Source organism: Lygodium microphyllum, chromosome 14 (assembly GCF_053477565.2).
Source record: "Lygodium microphyllum isolate KBCC chromosome 14, Lygodium_microphyllum_v1.1.10, whole genome shotgun sequence".
Taxonomy (NCBI): Eukaryota; Viridiplantae; Streptophyta; class Polypodiopsida; order Schizaeales; family Lygodiaceae; genus Lygodium; species Lygodium microphyllum.
The window spans coordinates 20827889-20852355 of NC_141148.1; the positions used below are offsets into that span (position 1 = coordinate 20827889).

The 24467-nt window shown below is 42.8% G+C and overlaps 1 protein-coding gene across 9 annotated transcripts in view; it reads right to left on the minus strand.

Moving 5' to 3' along the window:
- The window catches only part of LOC148025401 (E3 UFM1-protein ligase-like protein), a 163358-nt gene that overhangs the window by 112890 nt on the left and 26001 nt on the right, over positions 1–24467 (minus strand). For all 9 annotated transcript variants that reach the window (XR_015693085.1, XR_015693083.1, XR_015693082.1 and 6 more), the window contains exon 3: positions 3281–3550. Coding sequence is in view for 4 of the 9 variants with exons in the window: in XM_087692513.1 (XP_087548639.1) it covers positions 3281–3550 (270 nt within the window). In the remaining 5 variants the exon portion in view is untranslated. The remainder of the gene's footprint in view (positions 1–3280; positions 3551–24467) is intronic.

Genomic DNA, 24467 nt, shown 5'->3' on the forward strand with positions numbered 1-24467 from the left:
CCAAAGTAACGGCGAATCGGCTCCATAAGCATCTCCCGGCCCTTGTGCACCCTCTCCAGTATGGTTTCATTAAGGGCCGAAATATTCTACACAATGTTTTGAATGCCCAATTGGCCATTGATTATGCCAGGCATTCTAATCAGGAGGTAGTACCGATTCAACTGGACCTGGAAAAGGCTTTTGACTATCTGGACTGATCTTTCGTTGCTGAACTTATGTCTGCTATGGGCTTTGGTGCTCGGATGTCTCGCCTAATCTACACCATTAGTGCTGAGGCGTAGTCGCGAGTCATGCTGAACGGAGGTGTTACTGAGCCCTTTATCCTTGCCCGTTCTGTCAGACAGGGGTGCCCTTTGAGCCCTTTATTCTTTGCCCTTGCGACACATCCAGTTATTTCCATGTTATCACATATGGCCGCCTCTTCTCAGTTGGCTAGACTGTCGCTTCCCACAGGACAGCACTTCATTAGCCAATCCCTGGCAGATGATACCTTTATGATTTTGCGTGCGGAAAAGGATAACCTTCGAAAAGCATTGGATGTTTGGGGTCTCTTTGGTCAGGCGTCAAGCCTTCGTATCAATGTACTCAAATCAGCCATTCTAAGCTGCACGGAGTCGGATTTGCAGTCCTTGGACTGGCAGGGTCTGGTCGTTCCTCGTGGCTCCATTGTCCGGCATCTTGGATATCCTTTGGGTGTTGATGTTCCCCCAAAACAGCTTCTGCAGTGGATTTCTCAGAAAATGGTGGCTAAGTTTATGTATTGGAAGTCTCAGGCCTGGCCCTTCCATGTTCGCCTCAAAGTAGCCCAGATAATTATGTTGCCCATGCTCACATATTTCTTGCCATTGTTGCCTTGGACTACTACGACTCTGAATGCTCTTACTCAGTCTATTCGCTTCATGCTATGGAGGAAGGACTCATTGCATGCAAGTATTTCCTGGATCTCGTGGTCGCATGTGTGCACCCCCAAACGCATGGGTGGCGGAGCTATTTTAGATACCCAAACTCACATGCAGGCACTTCGTTGGTCTCTTTTCCGCGCCATGTGCTCGGATCATCATCCATGGGTCTCTATAGCCCGTTATTTCCTTGAGGGCCATGGGCTTCTGCATGGCAATACCCAAATCCAGAGTTCTTAGTGGAATGTTCTTAACGCTGATTCGCGATTCTCCAGTTCTTCTTCATCGCTGCTTACTCATTTGGTATGTTCCTGGAAACACGTCCTTCAAAAGGCTCAATGGCATCCAACGGAGGATCGCGTGGCTACTAACTCTTTTTAATTGGAATTATTGGCAGTCTCGCGTTTACTTTCGTGGGAAGGTAAACATGAGCTTAGACCACAATTCAACCGGATGGCACGTTTGGGCTTGTCGTCGGTTGCGGATGCCACCCTTGCCAGTCGCAATGTGCTTATATCGTTTCGTACAGCTAGGAGGCTTTTCAGGATCCCTCGTGGATATAGGCCTTTATGGGAACAGCTTTTGACGGTGCTCCAGAGCAGACAACCCTTTCTTGCTCTTGCTTCGGATCATCCCTGGCAGGATTGGGACCTACAAGGCCGGCTGAATTTGAGCAAAGCTTCTGCTAACCAAGTGTATCATCTTCTGATTAAAGATCATCAATGGCTACTTCCTAAAGCGAATGCTTTATGGGGACTGCGTAAATCCCGGTCATGGTGGAGGGCAACTGTGATGGAGGGCTGGTTGAACAAGACACCCCTTAAATATAAAGTCTTTCTTTGGAGAGTGATGATTGGGGGTCTTCCGCTTGCTTCGGCTCTTTCCAAGCGACGAATCTCCAATGGCACCTGTTTCTTTTGCACCACTACTATGGAATCCACCCGCCACCGATTTATTTATTGCCCCGTCGCTAAGAAAATCTGGTTATTTTTGTCGGCTGTTTGGCGAGGGGTGGTTGGTATCACCCTGCGCCCCTTTGATTGGGTTTTTGGGCAGCCCAAATACTCTACTCCCGCACAGCCACATATGAAGCTCATGTATCACTTTCTTCGATACTGGGGCTGTTGGCATAACTGGACCATTCGGAATGCTTTTCTGTTTGACTCCGCCTATAATGTTCAGCGGCATATTGTGAGGCTTAAGGGCCTGTTGTATTGGCAGTTAGCTCTTCTCCATCGTTCTGATTTGCTTTCTACGGAGGACTTCCGTCCCTGGCATATGGCAATTTCCTCCGCATCCTTGCCATGATATTGTAACTTGTAGTATTTAGATCCTCTTCACATGATGGCTTGGATTGTCGTCATGTATCTTGTAATCAAGTAATCTTGTATTTTTTTCGTAATTAATACAATTACCTTTTACGAAAAAGAGAGAGAGAGAGAGAGAGAGATCATCTTCACCAAATAACATCACTGGGCCACAACAAAATGAGGGCAATGAGATGTAACAGACTCAACCACAGAACTAACATTCTAGCTTCACTGAAAGGATGCTCATCTGGGAATGCATAAACTCTTGCCTTAAAGCTATGCTTCCAATTTCTTGCTAGATGACCAATGATATGCTATCATACAGTTCTACTCAATGGTTTGCTTTGCCTGAACACTGAATGCTAAGTAACACTAGAAATAGTAACTAGAAGGGGAGGCCAATCTGTACAGAAATAGAGCTTACAGTTCTACTCAATGGTTTGCTTTGCCTGGACACTGAATGCTAAGTAACACTAGAAATAGTAACTAGAAGGGGAGGCCTATCTGTACAGAGAATAGAGCTTACGATCAGTCCACCTATGCTATCTCACTAAACATTTCTCACAGCTCGTGGATCAATCTACAAAGTTAACATCAAAACATGTTATCATCAAAGAATGGGACGGTCTTCTCTATGTCTCTATTTGACCTTTCATCTGTGACTGTCCAAAAAATACCAGCACGAATATCTTTTTATCCTAGCTTGTATGAAGACTTTTTTCCTCAGTGCTACAAATCTTCAAACTTGGCAGTACAACTTTTCCCTCCTACTCCTTGCTGAGAGATCATGTATTGCCTATTTCATACTGCAAGTTCCTTCCAGAAGCAGAAGTCCGAAATTGCTTTGTTTTGGATAACCTGCTCAATTATGCATAGTTTGGTGATTTGAATTTTGCCTTAGCATCTTACATAGTAGAACAGATCAAACTAGTTATTGGAAAAAGTGTAAGGGCATCAAATTCAGGATGTAAAAGAAAAGTCTCTGTTATAAGTCTGTCAGTAAGATAAAGCTGTGCATTTGGTTAACTCTTACAACCGTAGCTGACCTCAAATTGCCTCAGAACAACTTACAGCAGGAGTCCAAACTGAGCCACCGCTGTGAAGACTACCAGAAAAGGCACCTTCCTTCAGTAACCCGATAAACAAACTTTGGAATAGAGTTCCTTCACCTGTTACTCCACCACTTCCATCCATATCAAGCAACTGCTGTTGCACTGAAGACCAAACTGTGGAGAGGTTTGTAGGAACCATGATAGCCCGAATGGCCCCACGAATCATAGCCTGTATTCTTGTAACATGAGCCTGGGTATAAAGCTGCCCTCCTTCAAGTTTGCCATGTATCTGCAGACATGGAAGCCTTAAATCACATAGCTAGAGGAGCCAGAAATTGAAAGTGCTCCTGAACACACATTGCAACAACTATGAAGGCTCCCCCCTTGATGTATGCATACATGGCTCACTTTGTGCAAGTGTGCATGCATATACATACAAAACCAAAAAAGGAGAGAGAAGAATTATAAACAAGCTAACCCAGCAAAATAAAACAGAGCATTCCTTTAAACAGGGTGACACATTGATCTGAGAAAACTTGAAGTGGCAAAAGACAACCGAATTAGAATGATAGAACAACAGAAGCAAGAAACTTGGTGCTTTAAGGTGAAGTGATAATAGACAACTATAACTAAAATTAGAGAATGGAAAAAACAAAGAAAATCAATGCTTTGAGGTGAAAGAGCTTCCAGCATTTACTTTTCCTAAGGAAGACAAAAGAAAGACTGTATTACTTAAAGCCCAAAGGGCTATAATGACAAAAGAAATACTATCAGTATTTAAAGGACAAACAGGGCCAACCCAATGACTTGCACAGATTCAGACTGACAACAGACAAGTGAACTGGAAATTTAGAATTAAAGAATGGGAAACTCATAGTTTTGAAGTGGCAAGGCACTTATTTCTCCAAAGAAAGACCCCAAATTAATTAAAGGCCCAAAACCTTAATTGTTTGAGTGCTAAATGGACTAAAATGACATGTACAAAGGTACCAAAGAGAAAACAGGTGCTCCTAGGCTACTCTGATGGGGAAAGGAAGGGGGATGAGCACTACTGCTTGCAGAGCCATTAGATCTCCCTCCTCTATGTTGACTGCAATCTCAAACACTCCTTGGCAGGTTGGGTCATCTCACTATTTAGAAGATGAAGCAGATGCTTTCTTTCTGTGTCAAATCCTTCACACATCACCAAAGCTTGTTGATAAGGCAAGCAACACCAAGGGTTATCTCCAAGAGACACAATGTCAAGAACTGAAATTTGTTAGAATGGATCCATATCTGTTATGCAGAAAAGTCAATGGTGGTTCAAAAGTGAATCACGCTAATTGTAAATGCATTCTATGCACTGGTGAAATTTCTTAAAGCAAAGTCTCAAGCCTTCAATATGTCTCTTATATGAATCAATTTGTGCAAAACCAGACTGTGAAGAAGCTTCAAGTTCCCATCAAACTAAAAACACTTTATGTCTATCAATCACTAAATGTTTCCAGCTTTTTGCATGTTTTTGTTGCACAAAAAGCATACATTAGACTTTGAATTATTCAATGGGTGTGCTAGCGTAAACTTTCACCTCCTGCCCAAACTTACTGATTAAACCCAAAGTTCCAAGCTAAGGCTCAAAAAGCCCCAATTATTTAAAAGTGCACTTTGCACCTGCAAATTAATTAATTCATTGTGTGGACCTCAATTATTGAACCCTTGCCAATAATCGACCTGCCAAATGTCTTGCAGAACTCATGCCACATCTTGCCTGCCAAAGAGCTAGGAGCCAATTGCATGAACTCTGAACTTCGAAAAACACAATCTAATGACACCAAGTCACTAGCAATTCCATGGACTAACCTATCCATCAAGCTCATGTCCAATCGCCTCTATTGAGGACACTCGTGACATATATGACCCAATCCCTTGCACTCGAATCGCCTCTTCTCCTCCAACAACCACCAAGTTGCATCACGAGCAATTGTATCCATGGAAAAGTCTCCTTCACTACACTTAGACTTGCCCTTTGCTTTGGCTTTAGCAATAATAGACTCATTAGGCTGCCAAGCCTTCCTACACCTCTCTACTATTGGGTTTGACTCACGCCTACGCTCACAAAGAAGTGCCGGTGATCCCCAGTAGGACATTGGGGCACTTTATACTCTCCTTACGAGAGGCTTTTTCCCCCAGATTTATTTCCTTTTACTTTATGTGCATATGTCACACAGTTTGGGCACTTATCGTGTTTTACACCTTTCGGGTGTGAACACACTCTAGCAACCCTAAGGTTTAAGGGTTCTACTTTGTACTTGCATTATACACTCTTCAAATTATTGCATTGGGTGTCACCACTCTCTTCACTGTCAACTGTACACCCAGCTGAGCTTTGATCTATCCTTCTTCTCACATTTGGTATCAAAGTAGCTCTTTGCTTAGCTCAGCTCCTGGCCACCGCTAGTTGAGCCACGACCTCAACTATAAATCAGCTCACAACTCCAGCTTCTCGGCATTCAGCTCCAAGCGCCACCAACTCGCCCGCCAGTCTCCCCTGCCTTGCTGGCCAACACCGCCAGCAACGCCAACGCTGCCCGGCCTCTCGCCCACGTCCAACTGCACCAGACTTGTCTGCACTGCCCTCTGCACGACCAGCACCACCCGCTCTCCGCACAGCCACCACAGGCACCCGACCTTCCTGCGCTCCCCATCAGACCCTGCAGCTCCCTGTGCAGCACCTCTAGCTGCACCACCTGCCTGGCCACTGACCTGTCTATCTGCGCCAAACCTGTGCGCAGCCAGCCGACCTCCACCAGCGCCCGCCACCTTAGCCAAGTTCGCCAAGACCACTAGATCTATCAGCTCTGCATTATCAAAGGTAAACAGGAAAAATCAATCAATTTTTCAAGTTTTTTAATTCAGATTTCATCTCCTGGAACGGGCTTGTGCCCAGGCAGCATCTCTCTGATCTTGCAAGCGTCTGGGACAAATTTCTCGCAGATATTTTGTGAAATTTCGGGTCAGATTTTCGGAGCTTTTGTTGTCAACTCAAAGATTGGCACACATTAGTGACAGTCTGAAATAGACTGGTTTCGTGCATTTTGGGACAAGAAATTTTGGGGCTTTTGCATTTTTAGTGCTGCTGAGCACTGTTTACACCTTGGACAGCGTGTATTTCAAACTGTTTTTGATAAAATCTGATTAAATTTGCTAATTACAGCAAAGTGTTTGCTGTAATTTCTGGAAATTCTGAAATTTCCAGGTTGGTCCAGCTTGAAGTATTGCTCTTTTGCTCCTTGATCAATGACATTTACTATGGCAAATCAGGGAGGTGATGTATTTACATATATTTCCAAGGATGATAGGTTGGATGGCAACAACTATTCTCTACGGTCTTTTATGGTTAAGAATGTGCTAATTGCAAAGAATCTTTGGGATTATGTCAACGGTGAAGAAGTTAGGCATGGAGTTGTGGCTCCCGCTACACCTCCCCCAAGAGGATGTGGACAACAAGAAACTCAGCCTGCTCAACCTATTCAGCCTGCTTCAGCTCAGCCCCTTCCCCAGAGATCAACAGCACAAAAGACATGGGACACACAAGATGTACAAGCTTTGTCGCTGATTGCATTGGCAGTTTAGCGGCCGATCATCCCTAACATTTGGTTTACAGCTTCTTCACAAGAAGCATAGCTGACCTTAGAGCAGATATTTCTAGAAACAATGAGACATGCATTTCTTTCTTGCAGAAAGAGCTTGAGACTGTGAAGATGGATGAGGGTGATTCTATGCAAGATCATCTTAAAAAAATCCAGGACTTATGTGGGCAACTTATGAATGTAGATGATTATTACTTAAATGCGTAGTTGATATCTACTACCTTAAATTCATTCCCACCCTCATATTTGGCCTTTCAAACAGCCTTGAACCTCACAATGAGGATTTCCCCACAGCCACTTACTTTCCTTCAGTTGGTCAATTTGCTCTTAGAGGAAGAGCAAACAAGAAAAAACAGTAGAGTGGAAGTTATAGCCTCGAAGCAAGCTTTTATAGCAAGGCAGAAGGGCAAAGGTAGCCAAGCGAAAAATACTCCGCAAAGCTCTAGGACTTCAGGTTCTTCGCGAGGCAACAAGAAATAGGGGGGCATGCAAGCCAAGAAGGACAAGTGTCATTATTGCAAGAAGCCGAGATACTTGTGATCTGTAGTAGAACATTGGGGCACTTTTCTCTCCTTACAATAGGTTTTTTCCTCAAGTTACATTATTTTCTATTTTATGTGTTTAGGTTACATAGTTCGGTCACTTACCGTGTTTTACATCTTTCACGTGTAAATGCACATTAACAACTCTAAGGTCTAAGGGTTCTACTTTATACTTTCATCACACACTTGGAAATAGCATTGGAAATCATGTTGTGTCTTCACTCTCACTCACTCTACTATCTACTATGTGCTTCTAGTTGAGAGCTATCATATCCCATCTCATACCCTTGACGAATGTGATCAAGGTGAGCCAATTGAGGGTCTGACATAGGTTGTAGACTTACGACTAGGTCCCAAAGACCTTGCGATTCAAGCACGTGTTGCATGAAGTTTGATCAAGTGGTGAAATTTGACTTGTTAAAACGAGTCTTATCTGTGGAGGCATTCTTGGGCATAGCAACAAGAGTGGTAGTGTTGTAGGATGGGAAAGGTGGGTGGAGTAGGGGAGTGGAGTACACTCGAGAATTAATCCTAGAGTGCCTACCATGATGCGTGAACTGTGCACAGTGGATCCAAAAGTGGCCATGAATTGACTAGGCATGGGTATGGTGACTACATGAGTAGCCCATGGAGGAGGGATAGAGACACATGGAGCAAAGGATGGAAATCCCTGCTTGGGAGTGATCCATGGTGTGTGTGACAATGCACCGTAAGCAGAGGATGGAAATCCCCGCATCAAAGAGGCCGAGAGATGAGGAGGTGAGTGTGCGGGGAAAGTGAGGGGGATACCCATCACTGCCGTCCTAGGATAAACAGAAGTGCTCACTTGCATGTGTGAATGAGACAATATTAAAGAGCGGCATTCCCCCTAATGATGTATGAGGGTGCAAAGTGGCATTCACCCAAGGATGGGTGACATGGGATGTAGAGAAAAATAAGGAAGTAGAAACATAGATAGAAGGCCCACCTCCCAGTGTGTTGAACGTAGAAGTGAAGTGCAATCCTAGATTACTGAATACAAAAGAAAGAGATTCGAGAGATGTGGGTGGACGAGAGATAAGTGTAATAGAAAAGTGTTAACTTCATGCTCAAAAGGCATAGAAGATATAGTTTTAGGTATACTTATAGATGTATGTCTATGTTTGAAGCCCTCGGTTAAAATTGGCGTACTGAAAATTATTCAAATCTTGCATATCAAAAGGAGAAATAGAAGAGGGTTTTGATCCATAAGACTCAAAAGGATTATATGAACCTGACAATGGGCCTGTCTAAGATGAATAAGATAGTTTGCCAGTCATCCCACATGTTGTATGTCCTCCTTGATGAGAGAGGTAGCCAGCCTCACCAACAGGTCTGCATGTAGTGGAAAAGTTGGTAGAAGGGAGATAAGTGGGAACATACTTGTTATGCATGAATTCTTCAAACTCCTCATCTATCATGACGTCAAGAAAAGGAGAAGAATGTGAAGTTGAAGGTGAAGCTATCGTCTTCCTCATTAAGTCTATAATGCCTTATCAAGGCCTCTAGTGATGAAGCTTGATAAGACATAGTAGGATCCCAAGGAGGAGGAGTCTAAGACATTGTGAAATGGTTATGTGTTGTTTGTGTGTCACGCACAAAACCAAGCATCTACAATACCATGTGAAGATTGTTAGCAGAGTATTTGTCAGCTCATGTGTGAGTCTGAGCTTGATCTGGGCTGGGCATTTTTATTAGGTATTTTAGGTATTTTTTCTAGTGTGGCATTTTATGCCAATGGAGCATTTTATGCACCAGTCGGCTAGCATTAATGCTGTCCGACCAGCATTTATTGCTCCCCACTTTTTGGCCTATTTATACTCAGTGGCTCCTCCTCAGTTATCATCATCTTCACCATCTGCAGACTCTGTGGAGAGAGGAGCCAGTGCCAGTGCCCATGCAGCCAGTGACTCACTGTTGTATGCGACTGTCTCGTGTTCAAATATATGGATTCCATTTCCCGTGCATCTGTATTGTGTTCTTTTCTTTTCTCTTTTTGTCTTGTGTTTCAGCAGTTTATTTCAGCACATGTTTATGCTTCCACCGCTGCTCCACTTCTGACATGGTATCAGATTTCAGGACCTATGCTCCCTCTGTGTTTTATTGCTGATTTCAAGACTGTTTTCCCCTTTTCTGATCAGGCGGCTGCTGCTCCATACAGGCGCCCTGTTTGACCTGCGTTTTTTGCAGCTTTGTCATTGCCTGCTACCTACGCACCCTCTACTGCCTGCGTTTTTCATCAGCAGCTGCAGGCGACAGTTTCCTACCTATTTTTCGGCAGTTTACAGCCTGCGTTTTGCTGATTCAGCATCTCTCGTGGCTGGGTGACTGTTACTTCAGGCCGTTTTTGCTGTTTTTGACCGTTTTTGACTGATTTTTTGACTTTCTACAGCAGATTTTGTCTTCTATTGATCCGATTTTGGGTTCTATTGCATGTGAACTCTCATTTTCTACAGTCTGTGCTCGTGTTTTGGCTATGTTCCCTCTCCAAATTCCATCTCTTCTCTACTTCTCTTCTTATCCTCTCCTTATGGCTCCTCCATGCACTTCCACTGATGATAAGTTACATGGACCTGATTATCTCACATAGAGTGCTGTCATGAAAGCTTGGTTTGTGCAGAAGCGGTTATGGTACATCGTCTGTGGAGCTCTTCCTCGACCTCTCCGTCCTTTTCCTCCTCCTGAAAATGTACGAATACAACTAAAACACAATAACTCAGATAATAACACAATAGGCATAAATCCTAAACTCAAAACTCAAAACGCAAAAAACAAACACAAACATAGAAGAAAGAGAACTCTGAAGTGAATAAATCGATGTTGTAAATGGATGAGAGAAAGTATAGAATACTAAAGGGCAGAGCTGTCCAACAGTCAATGGCTCTCGTGGGAGTGGGCTGAGGGAGGTGCTGATGTGTGCCGTCCATTGGGATGGATCTCAAGTGTAGTAACCACCAATTGGAGTAGAAGTTGATGAAGAAAAGTGCAGAAAACACAAAAACGATTTTCTGAAGATGATGGTAGTTGATCACTTACAATAGTGGGAGGCTAGCCAATAGCATACACCAATTAGCATTAGTCCTTGGGGGGCTAGATAGCTAGTGGAAGAGGGCTGATGGTGGAAATTTACACGACAAGTATAGGCTTAATGGTGGGCAGCTTGTCTATTAATAGATGCACAAGGATCCTCCCAAATTAGGGAGACATAGAAACTCTCTAGAACCGTTCCCCATATAATGAAACTTTTGGTAATTTACATGTTTTGGGGCCGTTTTAAAGAGCTAATTAATATCAAATGAATTTTAAGCTCAACACATTGTTCAAGTGGGACAATAAGCAATTTGTTGTCAAGCGAGAAACCATTTGCCAATGAGCTTGGGTATCTGAAGTTCAAATTGAATAGATTGACCATTTCAAGGTTTATGGTTGTTTTCAAGTTTGTGGACAAGTTGCTTACATCTATCTCTACTTATGTGGAGGCACGGATAGCTCCAAAGAATTTGGGCACTGTGCCTCCATATCAATAGAGATAGATGTATACAAGTTTTCCACAAACTTGGAACACTGTTCAAGCAGGATAGTAAGCCATTTTCCGTCAAGCGGGATGGGAAGCCATTGAACAAATTGACCATTCCAAAGTTCAATGGCAAGTAGGAAGAAAGCTTGTCTATAGTTTGTGCCTTGCTTGCATGTGGAAATTAGAAGGATGCACACTCTTCATGTATAGAAGGGTCTTATGGATGGAGTGACTTTTTGGTGGTAGTTGTACCTCAAGACCCATATAATGAGTGCTTGCTCCAATGCACTCAGCTATTCTTCAACATTTGACTTTGATAGACTACAAATTGCAGCAACGAAAGAAGTGGAAATCTTTTAGGTAGAAGCAACAGTAGGATATGGACACTGCATATCCCTTAGATTCCTACTCATGCATCCTTTGTTTCGCTCTAATGATGAGGTTGTTTCCAAGTTTGTAGACAACTTGCATACATCTATTATTGTTGATGTGGAGGTACATTATCTAGGTTCCTTGGGACTAGCCATACAGTTGGCTACAACCTTTGAGAGGTAGATGTGAGGAGAACAGATTGAAGCTTAGCTAAGAGTATAGTTGACAGTGAAGAGAGTGTGTAAGTGTGATAGCACAACATCCAATGCAATAATTTAAAGAGTGCGTAATGCAAGTGCAAAGTACAACCCTTAAACCTTAGGGTTACTAGAGTGCATTCACACTCGAAAGGTGTAAAACACAATAAATGCCCAAACTATGTGACGTAGGTACATAAAATAAAAGGAAATAAATCTAGGGAAAAAAACCTCTCGTAAGGAGAGTAAAAAGTGCCCAGTGTCCTACTGAGGATCACTAACACTCCTCTGTGAGCGTAGGTGTGAGTCAAACCTAACAAATCCCCCTAGAGTGAAGACTGATCAATATACAAGAGTCATTCACCAAAGGAGATCAAATTAAAGCACTGCAGAATGCTTCAAATTTGTCACGAGGAAGAGCTTTGGTAAAGATGTTTGCCACATTATTGGTGGTAGGACAATAGACAAGGCTAATATCACCTGCATGTAGCCTCTGACAAAGTGATAGTGGATCTTGATGTGTTTCGTGTGTGCATAAAACATTGGGTTTCATGCCACTGCAATGGCACTCTGACTGTTAGTAAACAAAGGAGTAGGCTCTGTGAAAGATACATCCAAATCAGCCAACATGCGTCTAAGCCATACACATTCAATTATAGTAGTGAAAGCTGCCTTGTATTCAGCTTCACATGACGATGTGGCAACAATGGATTGTTTCTTGCTAGGCCAAGAGATACAAGATGAGCCAAGAAAGAAATAGTTACCACTAGTGGAGTGACGAGAATCAAAATCACCAGCCCAATCAAAATCACTGTAAGCATATAGGTGCAATGGTCCCCCCTTGGCGTAAAGCAAGCCAAGTCCTAGTACCTTGCAAGTGAAAAAAAACACGCTTGACAACTTGCCAATGTGACATGTGTGGCCGGTGCATATATCTGCTTAAGGCTAAAATTGCAAACTGAATGTCTGGCCTTGTGTTGCATGAGTAAATGAAACATCCAACTACTTGAGCATACGAATCACCAACCCAATCTAAATCACTACAAGCATGTAATTGCAGTGGTCCCCCCATGGCATAAAGCAATCCAAGAGTCCTAGTAACCTGCAAGTAGCGAAAGACGTGCTTCACAGCTTGCCAATGTGACATGCGTGGACTATGCATATATCTACTCAGGGCTGAAACTGCAAACTAAATATCTATCGTGTGTTGCATAAATAAATGAGACATCCAATTGCTAGAGCATATGTATGAATGTCAAACAGATCATTGTCATCATGCAAAGACAACCTGAGTCCAATCTCCATTGGTATGTTAATTGGTTTGCAATCTTGAAAGTAAAATCTCTCAAGGAGTTTACCAATATATCCGGACTGTGACAATCCAATACCTCTAGCATCATGAATAAATTAAATGACCAAATAGTAATGCAAAGGCCCCAAATCTGACGTTTCAAAAGTTTGCTACAAATTTTTCTTGAATGTTAAAATCTAATCAACATGTGTCCCTGTGAGTAAATCATATACATAAAGACAAATGACCAAGAAGGATCCCCCCTCTTTACATACATTAAGGGTAGACTCTAATGGGCTGTTAATGCACTCTTGGCTGAGTAAAAAGGAATTAATTTTTGTATACCAAGCTCGTGGAGCTTGCTTTAAACCATACAGAGCCTTTTTCAGCTTGCATACCAAGCATTCGGACCCCAACTGCAAAACCAATGTGCTGCTGTACATACACTTCTCCTTGAAGTTTCCCATGTAAAAATGTAGTTTTAATATCAAGCCGGTGCACAATCCAATCATAATGGGAAGCCAAAGCAACCATCCACCAAATGGTGGTCATACGGGATGTAGAGCAAATGTCTCCTCATAATTAATGCCCTTATTTTGCACATAGCCTTTTGCCACAAGCCTAGCTTTATACTTATCAGGTCATATAGGATATAGGAGCAAATGTCTCCTCATAATTAATGCCCTTCTTTTGCATGTAGCCTTTTGCCACAAGCCTGGCTTTATACTTATCAATGAATCCATTCGCTTTTCTTTTCAGCTTATAGACCCATTTTGTGCCAATGGCTTTCTTTCCAATGGGCAATGTCACTAAATCCCAAGTTTGATTCTTTATGATAGAATCAAATTCAACTTGCATTGCTGCCATCCAATACACACTCTGTTGTCCATTCTCAAAACAATCATCAACTGTGTGTGCTGCCATAGCAAACTCCATTTTGTTAGCATGATCATGCAGACGTGCTTGTCTTCTAGTAAGACCAGCAATAAGAGCATCCAAATGACTATCTTCCATAGTCTGCAAGTACCATCTAAGCATTTGCCTAGCTTCCTGATTATGTGTATACTCTTGATGAACCTCAAATTCAACATCTTGCTGAATATTCAGATCAGCCATAGGCTGAATTTCTGCATTGCTTAATGGAGTAGCTAGCTGAACATTTTGTTCATTTATTGAAGCTCTAGCCATATCACCAAAAGAAATGGGCAACAGCCCTTCAAACACATCATTTGCAGCCTGATATGTATCAAAACCAGCAAGGGATAATTCTGATTTTTCATCAAAAATCAGATCTCTACTAACAAATAATTTCTTGGAAACAGGGTCATACAGTCTATATCCTTTGCTATCTCTGTTGTACACTACAAAAATGCATTTGACAGCCTTGTTGTCCAACTTCCTTCTTAGTAGTTTGGGAATATGAGCATATGCAAGACATCCAAAAGTAGAAAGCGACTAATTTAAGGTTTCTAGTTGTTCCAAGCCTCAAAAGGTATGACATTTTTCAATGCCTTGGTAGGGCACCTATTCAAAACATAACAAGTACACATAACTGCTTCCATCCAAAAGCCATTTGGCAAATTCTTGGCTTTCAACATACATCTGGCAATCTCCATGAGTGAACGATTCTTTCTTTCTACAACTCCATTCTGTTATGGAGTATATATAGCTGCATACTAATGGGCAATGCCTTTCTACTTCAAATAATTATTCAGCAAAGAAAACATCTATTCCCCCCCTCGATCCAAATGGTGAGTCTTAATCCTGTAGCCAAATTGATTTTCAGCAAGTGCAACAAAAGCCAAAAAATGCATCATACACCTTGACCTTTTCACCAATGAGTAGACCCAACAAAAACAAGTAAAGTCGTCAATGAAGGTGATGAAATAATAATATCCACGCAATGACTTTGTTTGTATAGGTCCACATACATCCAAATGCACAATCTACAATTTGGTTGTTGCCTTAAAAGCAACATCACAAGGAAAAGAGAATTGATACATTTTTCCCAACATGCATCCCTCACAAATATGCTCAAGAGGGCTCTCCAAGAGAGGTAAACCATCTAGCATCTAAGTACATTGCATAAGAATCAAACTACCATAGTTAATATGCCCCATGCGAGCATGCCATAACTCTACATGTAACATAGCAGGAGTAAGAGTAGATGCTAACTAGAATGACTAATCAATCGAATAAACATCTAACTCATAAAGTCCATGACATAATGTGCCATTCAATACCAAAGTCAAGAATTCTTTACCCTTAACCATGCATTTATCATCATCAAATATGACTTGCATACCACACTTTGCTAAAGAAGAAATGGACAACAAATTCTTCATTATCCCTGGCACATATAATGCATCCTATGAACAAAGAGTAGAGCCATCAATGGCTCTCAAAACAATCTCCCCAGCATCTCTAACAGGGTAAGATGCATTATTGGAACATTGCACAAATTTGCCAAAGCTACAATCACAGATAAAAACAAATCCCTTCAAGATGTAATGTGCTTAAAAGCACCATTGTCAAAGAACCAACTGCTAGCATCCTCAGTAGAGCTAAATGCTCTATCAATGCAAGAAGAATCATAACTCCAAGTGTAAAAATAATAGTCACGGTCCACAACAAAAGAGCGGACTCTGTAGAAGTAGAAGGTGTATCAAAAACAAACAACCCTGACTCATTTTTCCTCTCCTTGGTGTAAGGGAGGGTGGCAAGATTGAAGCTCAGCACAAAAAATAGTAGACAATCTAACATTAAAGCACGACACCCAATTCAATAGCTCAAAGAGTGTAGGCTGAAAGTACAAGGTACAACCCTTAAACCTTAGGGTTGTAGGGGGTGTTCACACCCGAACACGGTAAGTGCCCGTAAGTATGTGTCATAAGCACATACGAAATAATGCCATAAGTCTAGGGAAAAAAACCTCTCCTACCGAGTGTAAAAAGTTTTCCAATGTCCTACTGATCATCGATACTGCTATGTGCGCATACGCGTAAGTGAGGCGTAAGTAAAATACCCAACAAACCCCCCTGGAGTGAAGAGTGATCAAGAGGACAAGGATCATCCGCCACCAAAGGAGATCACATTTACAGCATTGCGAAATGCTTCAAATTTCTCTCGAGGAACGGCTTTGGTGAAGATGTTTGCCACATTACTAGTGGTAGAACAAGGCTGATATCACCTACATGTAGCCTCTCTCTAAAAAGTGATAATGTATATCAATGTGTTTCGTGCGTGCATGAAACACTGGGTTCCCTGCCACTGCAATGGCACTCCGACTATTAGTGAACAAAGGAGTAGGCTCCGTAACAGATACATCCAGATCAGCTAGCAACTATCTAATCCATATGCATTCAAGTGTGGTAGTGAAAGCTGCCTTATATTCAACTTCCCATGACGATGTGGCAACAGTGGACTGTTTCTTCCTAAGCCAAGATATGCAAGACGAGCCAAGAAAGAAACAATTGCCACTAGTGGAGTGACGTCAACCATAATCACCAACCCAATCAGAATCACTGTAAGCATGTAACTGCAGTGGTGTAAGGGAGGGTGGCAAGATTGAAGCTCAGCACAAAAAATAGTAGACAATCTAACATTAAAGCACGACACCCAATTCAATAGCTCAAAGAGTGTAGGCTGAAAGTACAAGGTACAACCCTTAAACCTTAGGGTTGTAGGGGGTGTTCACACCCGAACACGGTAAGTGCCCGTAAGTATGTGTCATAAGCACATACGAAATAATGCCATAAGTCTAGGGAAAAAAACCTCTCCTACCGAGTGTAAAAAGTTTTCCAATGTCCTACTGATCATCGATACTGCTATGTGCGCATACGCGTAAGTGAGGCGTAAGTAAAATACCCAACAAACCCCCCTGGAGTGAAGAGTGATCAAGAGGACAAGGATCATCCGCCACCAAAGGAGATCACATTTACAGCATTGCGAAATGCTTCAAATTTCTCTCGAGGAACGGCTTTGGTGAAGATGTTTGCCACATTACTAGTGGTAGAACAAGGCTGATATCACCTACATGTAGCCTCTCTCTAAAAAGTGATAATGTATATCAATGTGTTTCGTGCGTGCATGAAACACTGGGTTCCCTGCCACTGCAATGGCACTCCGACTATTAGTGAACAAAGGAGTAGGCTCCGTAACAGATACATCCAGATCAGCTAGCAACTATCTAATCCATATGCATTCAAGTGTGGTAGTGAAAGCTGCCTTATATTCAACTTCCCATGACGATGTGGCAACAGTGGACTGTTTCTTCCTAAGCCAAGATATGCAAGACGAGCCAAGAAAGAAACAATTGCCACTAGTGGAGTGACGTCAACCATAATCACCAACCCAATCAGAATCACTGTAAGCATGTAACTGCAGTGGTCCCCCCTTGGCATAAAGCGATTCAAGAGATCTAGTACCCTACAAGTAACGGAAGACACGCTTAACAGCTTGCCAATGTGACATGCGTGGCTGATGCATATATCTGCTCAGGGCTGAAACTGCAAACTGTATGTCCGGCCTAGTGTTGCATGAGTAAATAAAACATCCAACTGTTGGAGCATATGTATGTATATCAAACAAATAACTCTCATCATGTAATGACAGCTTAAGTCCACATTCCATTGGTGTACAGACTGGCTTGAAATCCTGTAAGCCAAACTTCTCAAGAAGTTTACCAATGTATCTTAATTGTGATAGCCCTATCCCTCTAGAATCATGTATGAATTGAATGCCCAAGTAATAATGCAAAGACCCCAAGTCTAACATATCAAAAGTTTGCTGCAAATTTTGTTTCAATGTTGAAATCTAATCAGCATGTGTCCCTGTAAACAATAGATCATCAACATAAAGACAAATGATCAGCATGGATCCCCCCTCTTTACATACGTGAAGGGTAGACTCAGATGAGTTGTTTATCAACCCTTGGCTAAGCAAAAAAGCATCTATCTTTGCATACCAAGCTCTAGGAGCTTGTTTCAAGCTATATAAAGCTTTTTTCAGCTTGCAAACCAAGTGTTCCAAGCCCTCAACTGCAAAACCAATGGGCTGTTGTACATATACTTCCTCATGAAGTTCCCCATGTAAAAATGTAGTATTAATATCCAACTGATGCACAGTCCATCCATAATGAGCAGCCAAAGCAACCATAGACTTGATGGTCGTCATGCGGAAAGTAGAAGCGAATGTCTCCTCATAGTCAATGCCTTTTTTCTGTGCATAGCCTTTAGCTACAAGCCTTGCCTTGTATTTGTCAATGGATCTATCTGCATTCCGTTTCAGCTTGTAGACCCATTTTGTTCCAATGCCTTTCTTCCCAAATGGCAAAGACACCAAATCCCATGTTTGATTCTTAGTGATAGAATCCAATTCAGCTTTCATTGCCGCCATCCAATGCACACTCTATTGTGCATCCTCAAAACATTCAGGCTCTTCTCCATCAAGGGTGCTTGCTGCCATAACAAACTCCATGGTATGTGCAGTATCATACATACCAGCTTGCCTTCTAGTATGACCAGCCATGGGTGCATCTAGATGACTATCTTTCATAGTCTGTAAATACCACCTAGGCATTTGTATTGCCTCCTGACTATGCATAAACTCTTTGCTGAATTTCAGTTTCAGCACTTTGCTGAGTATTCAGATCAGCCAATGGCTGATTTTCTGCATTTTCCAAAGGAGTAGCTGGCTCAACATTGAGTTCGCTTGCTGAAACTCCACCTGAATCACCGAATGTAATGGGCAGCAGCCCTTCAAATAAATCACGAGCAGCAGACTGATATGTGTCTAAACCAGCGAAGGACAATTCTGATTTTTCATCAAATAGTACATCCCTACTGACAAACACCTTTTTAGAAACAGGATCATAGAGTCTGTAGCCTTTGCTCTCACTGCTATATCCCACAAAAATGCATTTAATAGCCTTGTTATCCAACTATTTTCTGAGTACCTTTGGAATGTGTGCATATACAAGGGACCCAAAGGTACGAAAGTGTCCAACAAAAGCTTTCCGGCTCTTTCAAGCCTCAAAAGGTGTAATTTTCTTCAAAGCTTTGGTGGAGCATCTATTCAAAACATGGCAAGCACACATGACCGCTTGCGTCCAAAAACTGTGAGGCAAGCTCTTTGCCTTCAGCATACATCTAGCCATCTCCATAAGTGACCGATTCTTCTTCTCTGCAACCCCATTCTGCTGTGGAGTATAAACAGTAGTGTACTGATGGACAATGCCCTTCTGTTTCAAACAAGAATTCAGCATAGAGGACATGTATTCCCCCCCTCGGTCCGAACGGAGAGTCTTAATTTTACAACCACACTGGTTTTCAACAAGTGCAATAAAAGCCAAGAATGCATCATACACTTCTAACTTTTTGACCAAAGAGTAGACCCAACAAAATCGAGTAAAGTCATCAATAAAAGTCACAAAATAGTAACATCCTTCTAATGACTTTGTCTGCATAGGCCCACATACATCTGAATGCACTAACTGCAACCTGGTTGTTGCTTGAAAAGCAACATCACGGGGAAACGAAAAACGATGCATTTTTCCCAAAATGCATCCTTCGCACAAGTGCTCAAGAGGTCTCTCTAGTAGAGGTAATCCATCTAGTATCTGTGTACGCTATAAGAGCATCAAGTTGCTAAAGTTCACATGCCCCATCCTAGCATGCCATAACTCTGCCTGTATCATAGCAGGAGTAAGAGTGGATGTCAAATACACTGACTGATCAACTGAAAGAGCATCCAACTCGTATAACGCATGACATAAAGTGCCTATCAAGACCAAAGTCATGTGTTCTTTGTCTCTCACCATGCATCGGTCATCATCAAATGTGACCTGCAATCCACAACGTGGCAAGGAAGAGATAGAGAGCAAATTCTTCTTTGTGCCTGGCACAAATAAAGCATCGTGTAGGGGGAGAATAGAGCCATCAATGGCTGTGAGCGCAATCTCCCCAATACCTCTAACAGGGTATGATGCATTGTTGGCACACTGTACAGACTTGCCAACTGGAGCTGCATGAACAAATGCAAATAAATCTCTACGAGATGTAATATGCCTAGAAGCACTACTATCAAAAAACCAAGTGCCTGCATCCTCAGTTGAGCTGAATGCTCGATCTGCCCAAGAGGTGTCATAACTGCATGTGTAAAAACAATAGTCCCTGTCTGCAACAAAGGACGCGGACTCAGTAGCAGTGGAAGGAGCATCAGAAACAGACATTCCTGACTCCTTTTTGTTCTCTTTGGCAATGCACTGTCTGCACTCAGTGATGTAGTGGCCTGGCTTCTTACAACAATGGTATTTTTCCTTTTTGGCTTGTGTGCCCCCTTGTTTTTTGTTTACCTCTGATGTGCCAGAAGTCCCAAAACTCTGTGGAGCATTCTTCACTTGGCTACCTTTGCCCTTCAGTCTAGCCATAAAAGCTTGCTCAGAGGCTATAGCATCCACACCACTATTCCTCCGTGTTTGCTCCTCCTCTAGAAGCAAAAAGAGTTCAAAGTGGTAGATATCATCTATGCATCCAAATAGTACTCATCAACATTCAGAAGTTGCTCTCGCAAGTCCTGAATTTTGTTCAAGTGATCCTGAATAGAATCACCTTCATCCATTTTCAATGTCTCAAGATCTTTCTTTAGGAAAGAGATGCGAGTCTCATTCTTGCTTGCAAACATTTGCTTCAAAGTTAGCCAAGCTTCTCGTGAAGAAGCTGTTGAACGAATGTGGGGGATGATTAATCGTTGAACTGCCAATGCAATCAGCGACAAAGCCTGTGCATCCCGTATATCCCATGCTTTTTGAGCTGCTGATCTTTGTGGAAGTGGCTGAAGTGGAGCAGGTTGAGGTGCCCGGTGTGCACATCCTCTTGGAGGAGGAGTAGCTAGAGCCACAACTCCAAGTCGAGCTTCTTCTCCACTGACATAATCCCAAAGATTTTTTGCCACAAGTACATTCTTCATCATGGACCAAAGTGAATAGTTATTTTCATCCAACCTGTCCTCCTTGGATACATAGGTAAAGACATCTCCTCCCTTATTTTCCATGATTATCAATTGCTAATTAAAAAAAAAGCAAAAGAGCAATGTCGAAGCAGGACCACACTGGAAATCTGAAAATTTCTAGAAATTGCAACAAAAAACTTTTTGCAATTAGCGTACAGAGGTGCACTCTATCAAAACTGTCTATAATGCATGCATTCCAACATGCAATCAATGTTCAGCAACACTGTACCAGCAAAATCCCCAAAATTTCTTGCCTCAAATTTGTTCAAAACAATTTTTCTGTGACTATAACTGCAGTGTGTATACCAATGTTCTCAAAAAACATAAAAGCCCCAAAAATTTTGGTGAATTTGCCAAAAAAATTGCATCCAATGTGTCCCAGACATGTTTCCGAATACTATGCTTGTTGCGTAGAAACCCCTGCTTCCAAAAATTTGTGCTGGAATTAAAAATTTTAAAAAAAACTTTTACCACAGAAATTATGTGTTGACTAGTGCAGCTTCGTCAGCAAGCAAGTGTGAGGCGGGTACAGGCAGCGTTTCAAACAGGCGGAGTTGGCGCAGTGGCGAACGTTGGGCAAGCGGACAAGCAGGGTCAAAATGGCCGAGGGTAGGGGCACAGACGACAGGCAAACAAGAGGTGTCAGGCAGGCAAAAAGAGGAAAGCTCCTGAGGTCCAGGCGGCAGGTGGCAGAGTCCAAGCGGATAGGCGCTTGTCCAAGCAAGCACAACACAAGGGCGCTAGTCCAGGTGAGGTAACTGCTGATGGGCAAAGCATGTGGAGTCTGGACTGGCAGGGCAATAGGCGTCTGGCTAGACCGCTCCAAGGATCAAGTCGAGCGGCTGTAGAGAGCTCTTGTGGTCTTCTACTGAGGCGTTGTTGGTGAGGCAGTTGATGGGGCAAAACTAGACTGAGTTGGAAGCTCCCACAAGTTGAGCATAGCTGAGCTAAATGGAACCTCAGCTGAACAGAGTCAATGTTGCTCTAATACCAAATGTGAGGAAGGACAGCAGGATCGAAACTCACCACAGAAAACAGTAGACAGTCTGAGAGTGAAGCACGAGTAGACAGTCTGAGAGTGAAGCACTACACCCAATTCAATAGCTGAAAGTACAAGATACAACCCTTAAACCTTAGGGTTGTAGAGGGTGTTCACACCCGAACATGGTAAGTGCACGTAACTGTGTCATAAGCACATACGAAATAATACCATAAGTCTGGGGGAAAAAATCTCTCCTACCAAGAGTAAAACGTTCCCCAATGTCCTACTGATCACCGACACTCCTATGTGAGCATAGGCGTAAGTGAGGCGTGAGTAAAATACCCAACACTAGGCAATGCACTTCTTCATTCTATAATGTAGTGACTTGGCTTCTTACAATAATGGTCCTTGCCCTTCTTGGCTTGCGTGCCCCCCTATTTCTTGTTACTCTATGAAATACCTGAGTTTCCAGAACTCTACGGAGCATTTCTAGACTAGCTGCCCTTGCTCTTCTGCCTCACCATAAAAGCTTGTTCACAGGCTACAACATCCACCCAACTATCCTTTCTTGTTTGCTTTTCTTCTAGGAGCAAACTAACCAACTGAAGAAAGGTAAGTGGCTGTGAAGAAATTCTCATGATGAGATTTAAGGCCGTGTGAAAGGCCAGATAAGAGGGCGGCAAGGAATTCATAGTAGTAGAGATCATCTGTGTATCAGAATAATACTCATCTACACTCATTAACTACTCACACAAGTCCTAATTTTTGTTAAGATGATCTTGCATGGCATCGCCTTCACATTCTCAAGCTCCTTTTTCAAGAAAGAGATGCATGTCTCATTTTTTCCAGCAAACATCTGCTCAAGTGTGAGTCATGCTTCTCATGAAGAAGCAACAAACCTTATATGTGGGATTATGGATGACAGAATTGCCAATATAATCAATAACAATGCTCAAGCATCCCATGTGTCCCAAGCCTTTTGTGCTATTGATCTTTAGGAAAGTGGCTGAGCTAGAGCGGGCCTTTGACCCTCCTCCTCGGAAAGGTGTTGAAGGAGCCACAATTCCAAGACTTCTTCACCACTGACATAATCCCAAAGATTTTTTGCAATCAGCACATTCTTTATCATGAATGACCATAGAGAATAGTTATTGCCATCCAATCTATCTTCTTTGGATACATATGTGAATACATCATTCTATCCTTAATTGGCCATGGTAAATGTCGATGTTACAAAGATCACAAAAGCAAGAACCAAAGCTAAAACAACCTGCAAATCTGCAAATTTCCAGAAATTACAGCATGCACCAAGCTATAATTAGCAAATCTGTGTCACACTTGATCACAACTGGCCAATGTACACATTGTCCAGTACACAAACAGCGCTCAGCAACACAACCAATGTAAAAGCCCCAAACTCTATCCTCTTTGGATACATATGTGAATACATCATTCTTTCCTTGATTGGCCATGGTAAATGACACTATTTCAAAGAACACAAAAGCAAGAACCCAAGCTGAAACAACCTGGAAATCTGCAAATTTCCAAAAATTACAGCATGCACCAAGCTGTAATTAGCAAATATGTGTCGACGGTGCCAGGGACAGGTGGTGGGGGAGCTGCACGGCACTAGAGACAGGTGGCAGAGGAGCTACAGACTATGGGGGCTAGACCAGGCAGCACTAGGTGCAGGATAGAAGGTGATGCAGGTCTGCAGTGGCCCAGGTGGCAGGGGCGCTGCAGACTACAGGGGCTGGAGCCTGGACCAGGTGGCGGGGGCGCTGCACGGCACTGCAGACAGGTGACGGGGGAGCTGTAGACTACAGGGGCTGGACTAGGCCACACTGGGTGCAGGACAGGCGGCACTGCAGGTCTGCGGTGGCCCAGGTGGCGGGGGCATTGCAGACGGTACCATAGAATGTAGGTGGTGACGGCGCTGGGAACAGCTGGCAGGGAACCTACAAACTGCAGGGGCTGGATCAAGCAGCACTGGGTGTAGGACAGGAGGCGCTGCAGGTCTGCGGTGGCCCAGGTGGAGTTGGGGGCGTTGCGACCAAACCAGGCATGGAGCTGGGGCTAATGGCATCAGCTGGTGGCAGGCTGAAGATGGATCAAGAGCTGCATGCAGTTGACAAGCTGAGTCCTGAGGTTGATGAGCCTGGAGAGCTAGACCATACCAAGCCTATGCTCTGATACCAAATGTGAGATGGGATATGGCAGCTCTCCACTCGAAGCACACAATAGACAGTAGAGAGAGTGAAAGTGAAGACATTGCACAATTCCCAACGCTATAGTGTGTGATGAAAGTAGACAGTACAACGCTTAGACCTTAGGGTTGTTAATGTGCGTTCACACCCGAAAGGTGTAAAACATGGTAAGTGACCGAACTGTGTAACATAAACACATAAAATAGAAAATAAAGTAACTAGGAGAAAAAACCTCTTGTAGGGAGAGCAAAAAGTGCCCCAATGTCTTACTGCAGGATGAGTCAAACCCAATAAATGGAGAGCTCACAATAGCACAGCAAATGTTGAGCTAATGCAAGAATTGCTTTCTCAATTCCACTCTCGATTAGAATCAATGTTAAGCTAATGCAAGTTTTGACCATCAATCCTCTTTCACTAGCTATCCAACCCCCCATGACTCCT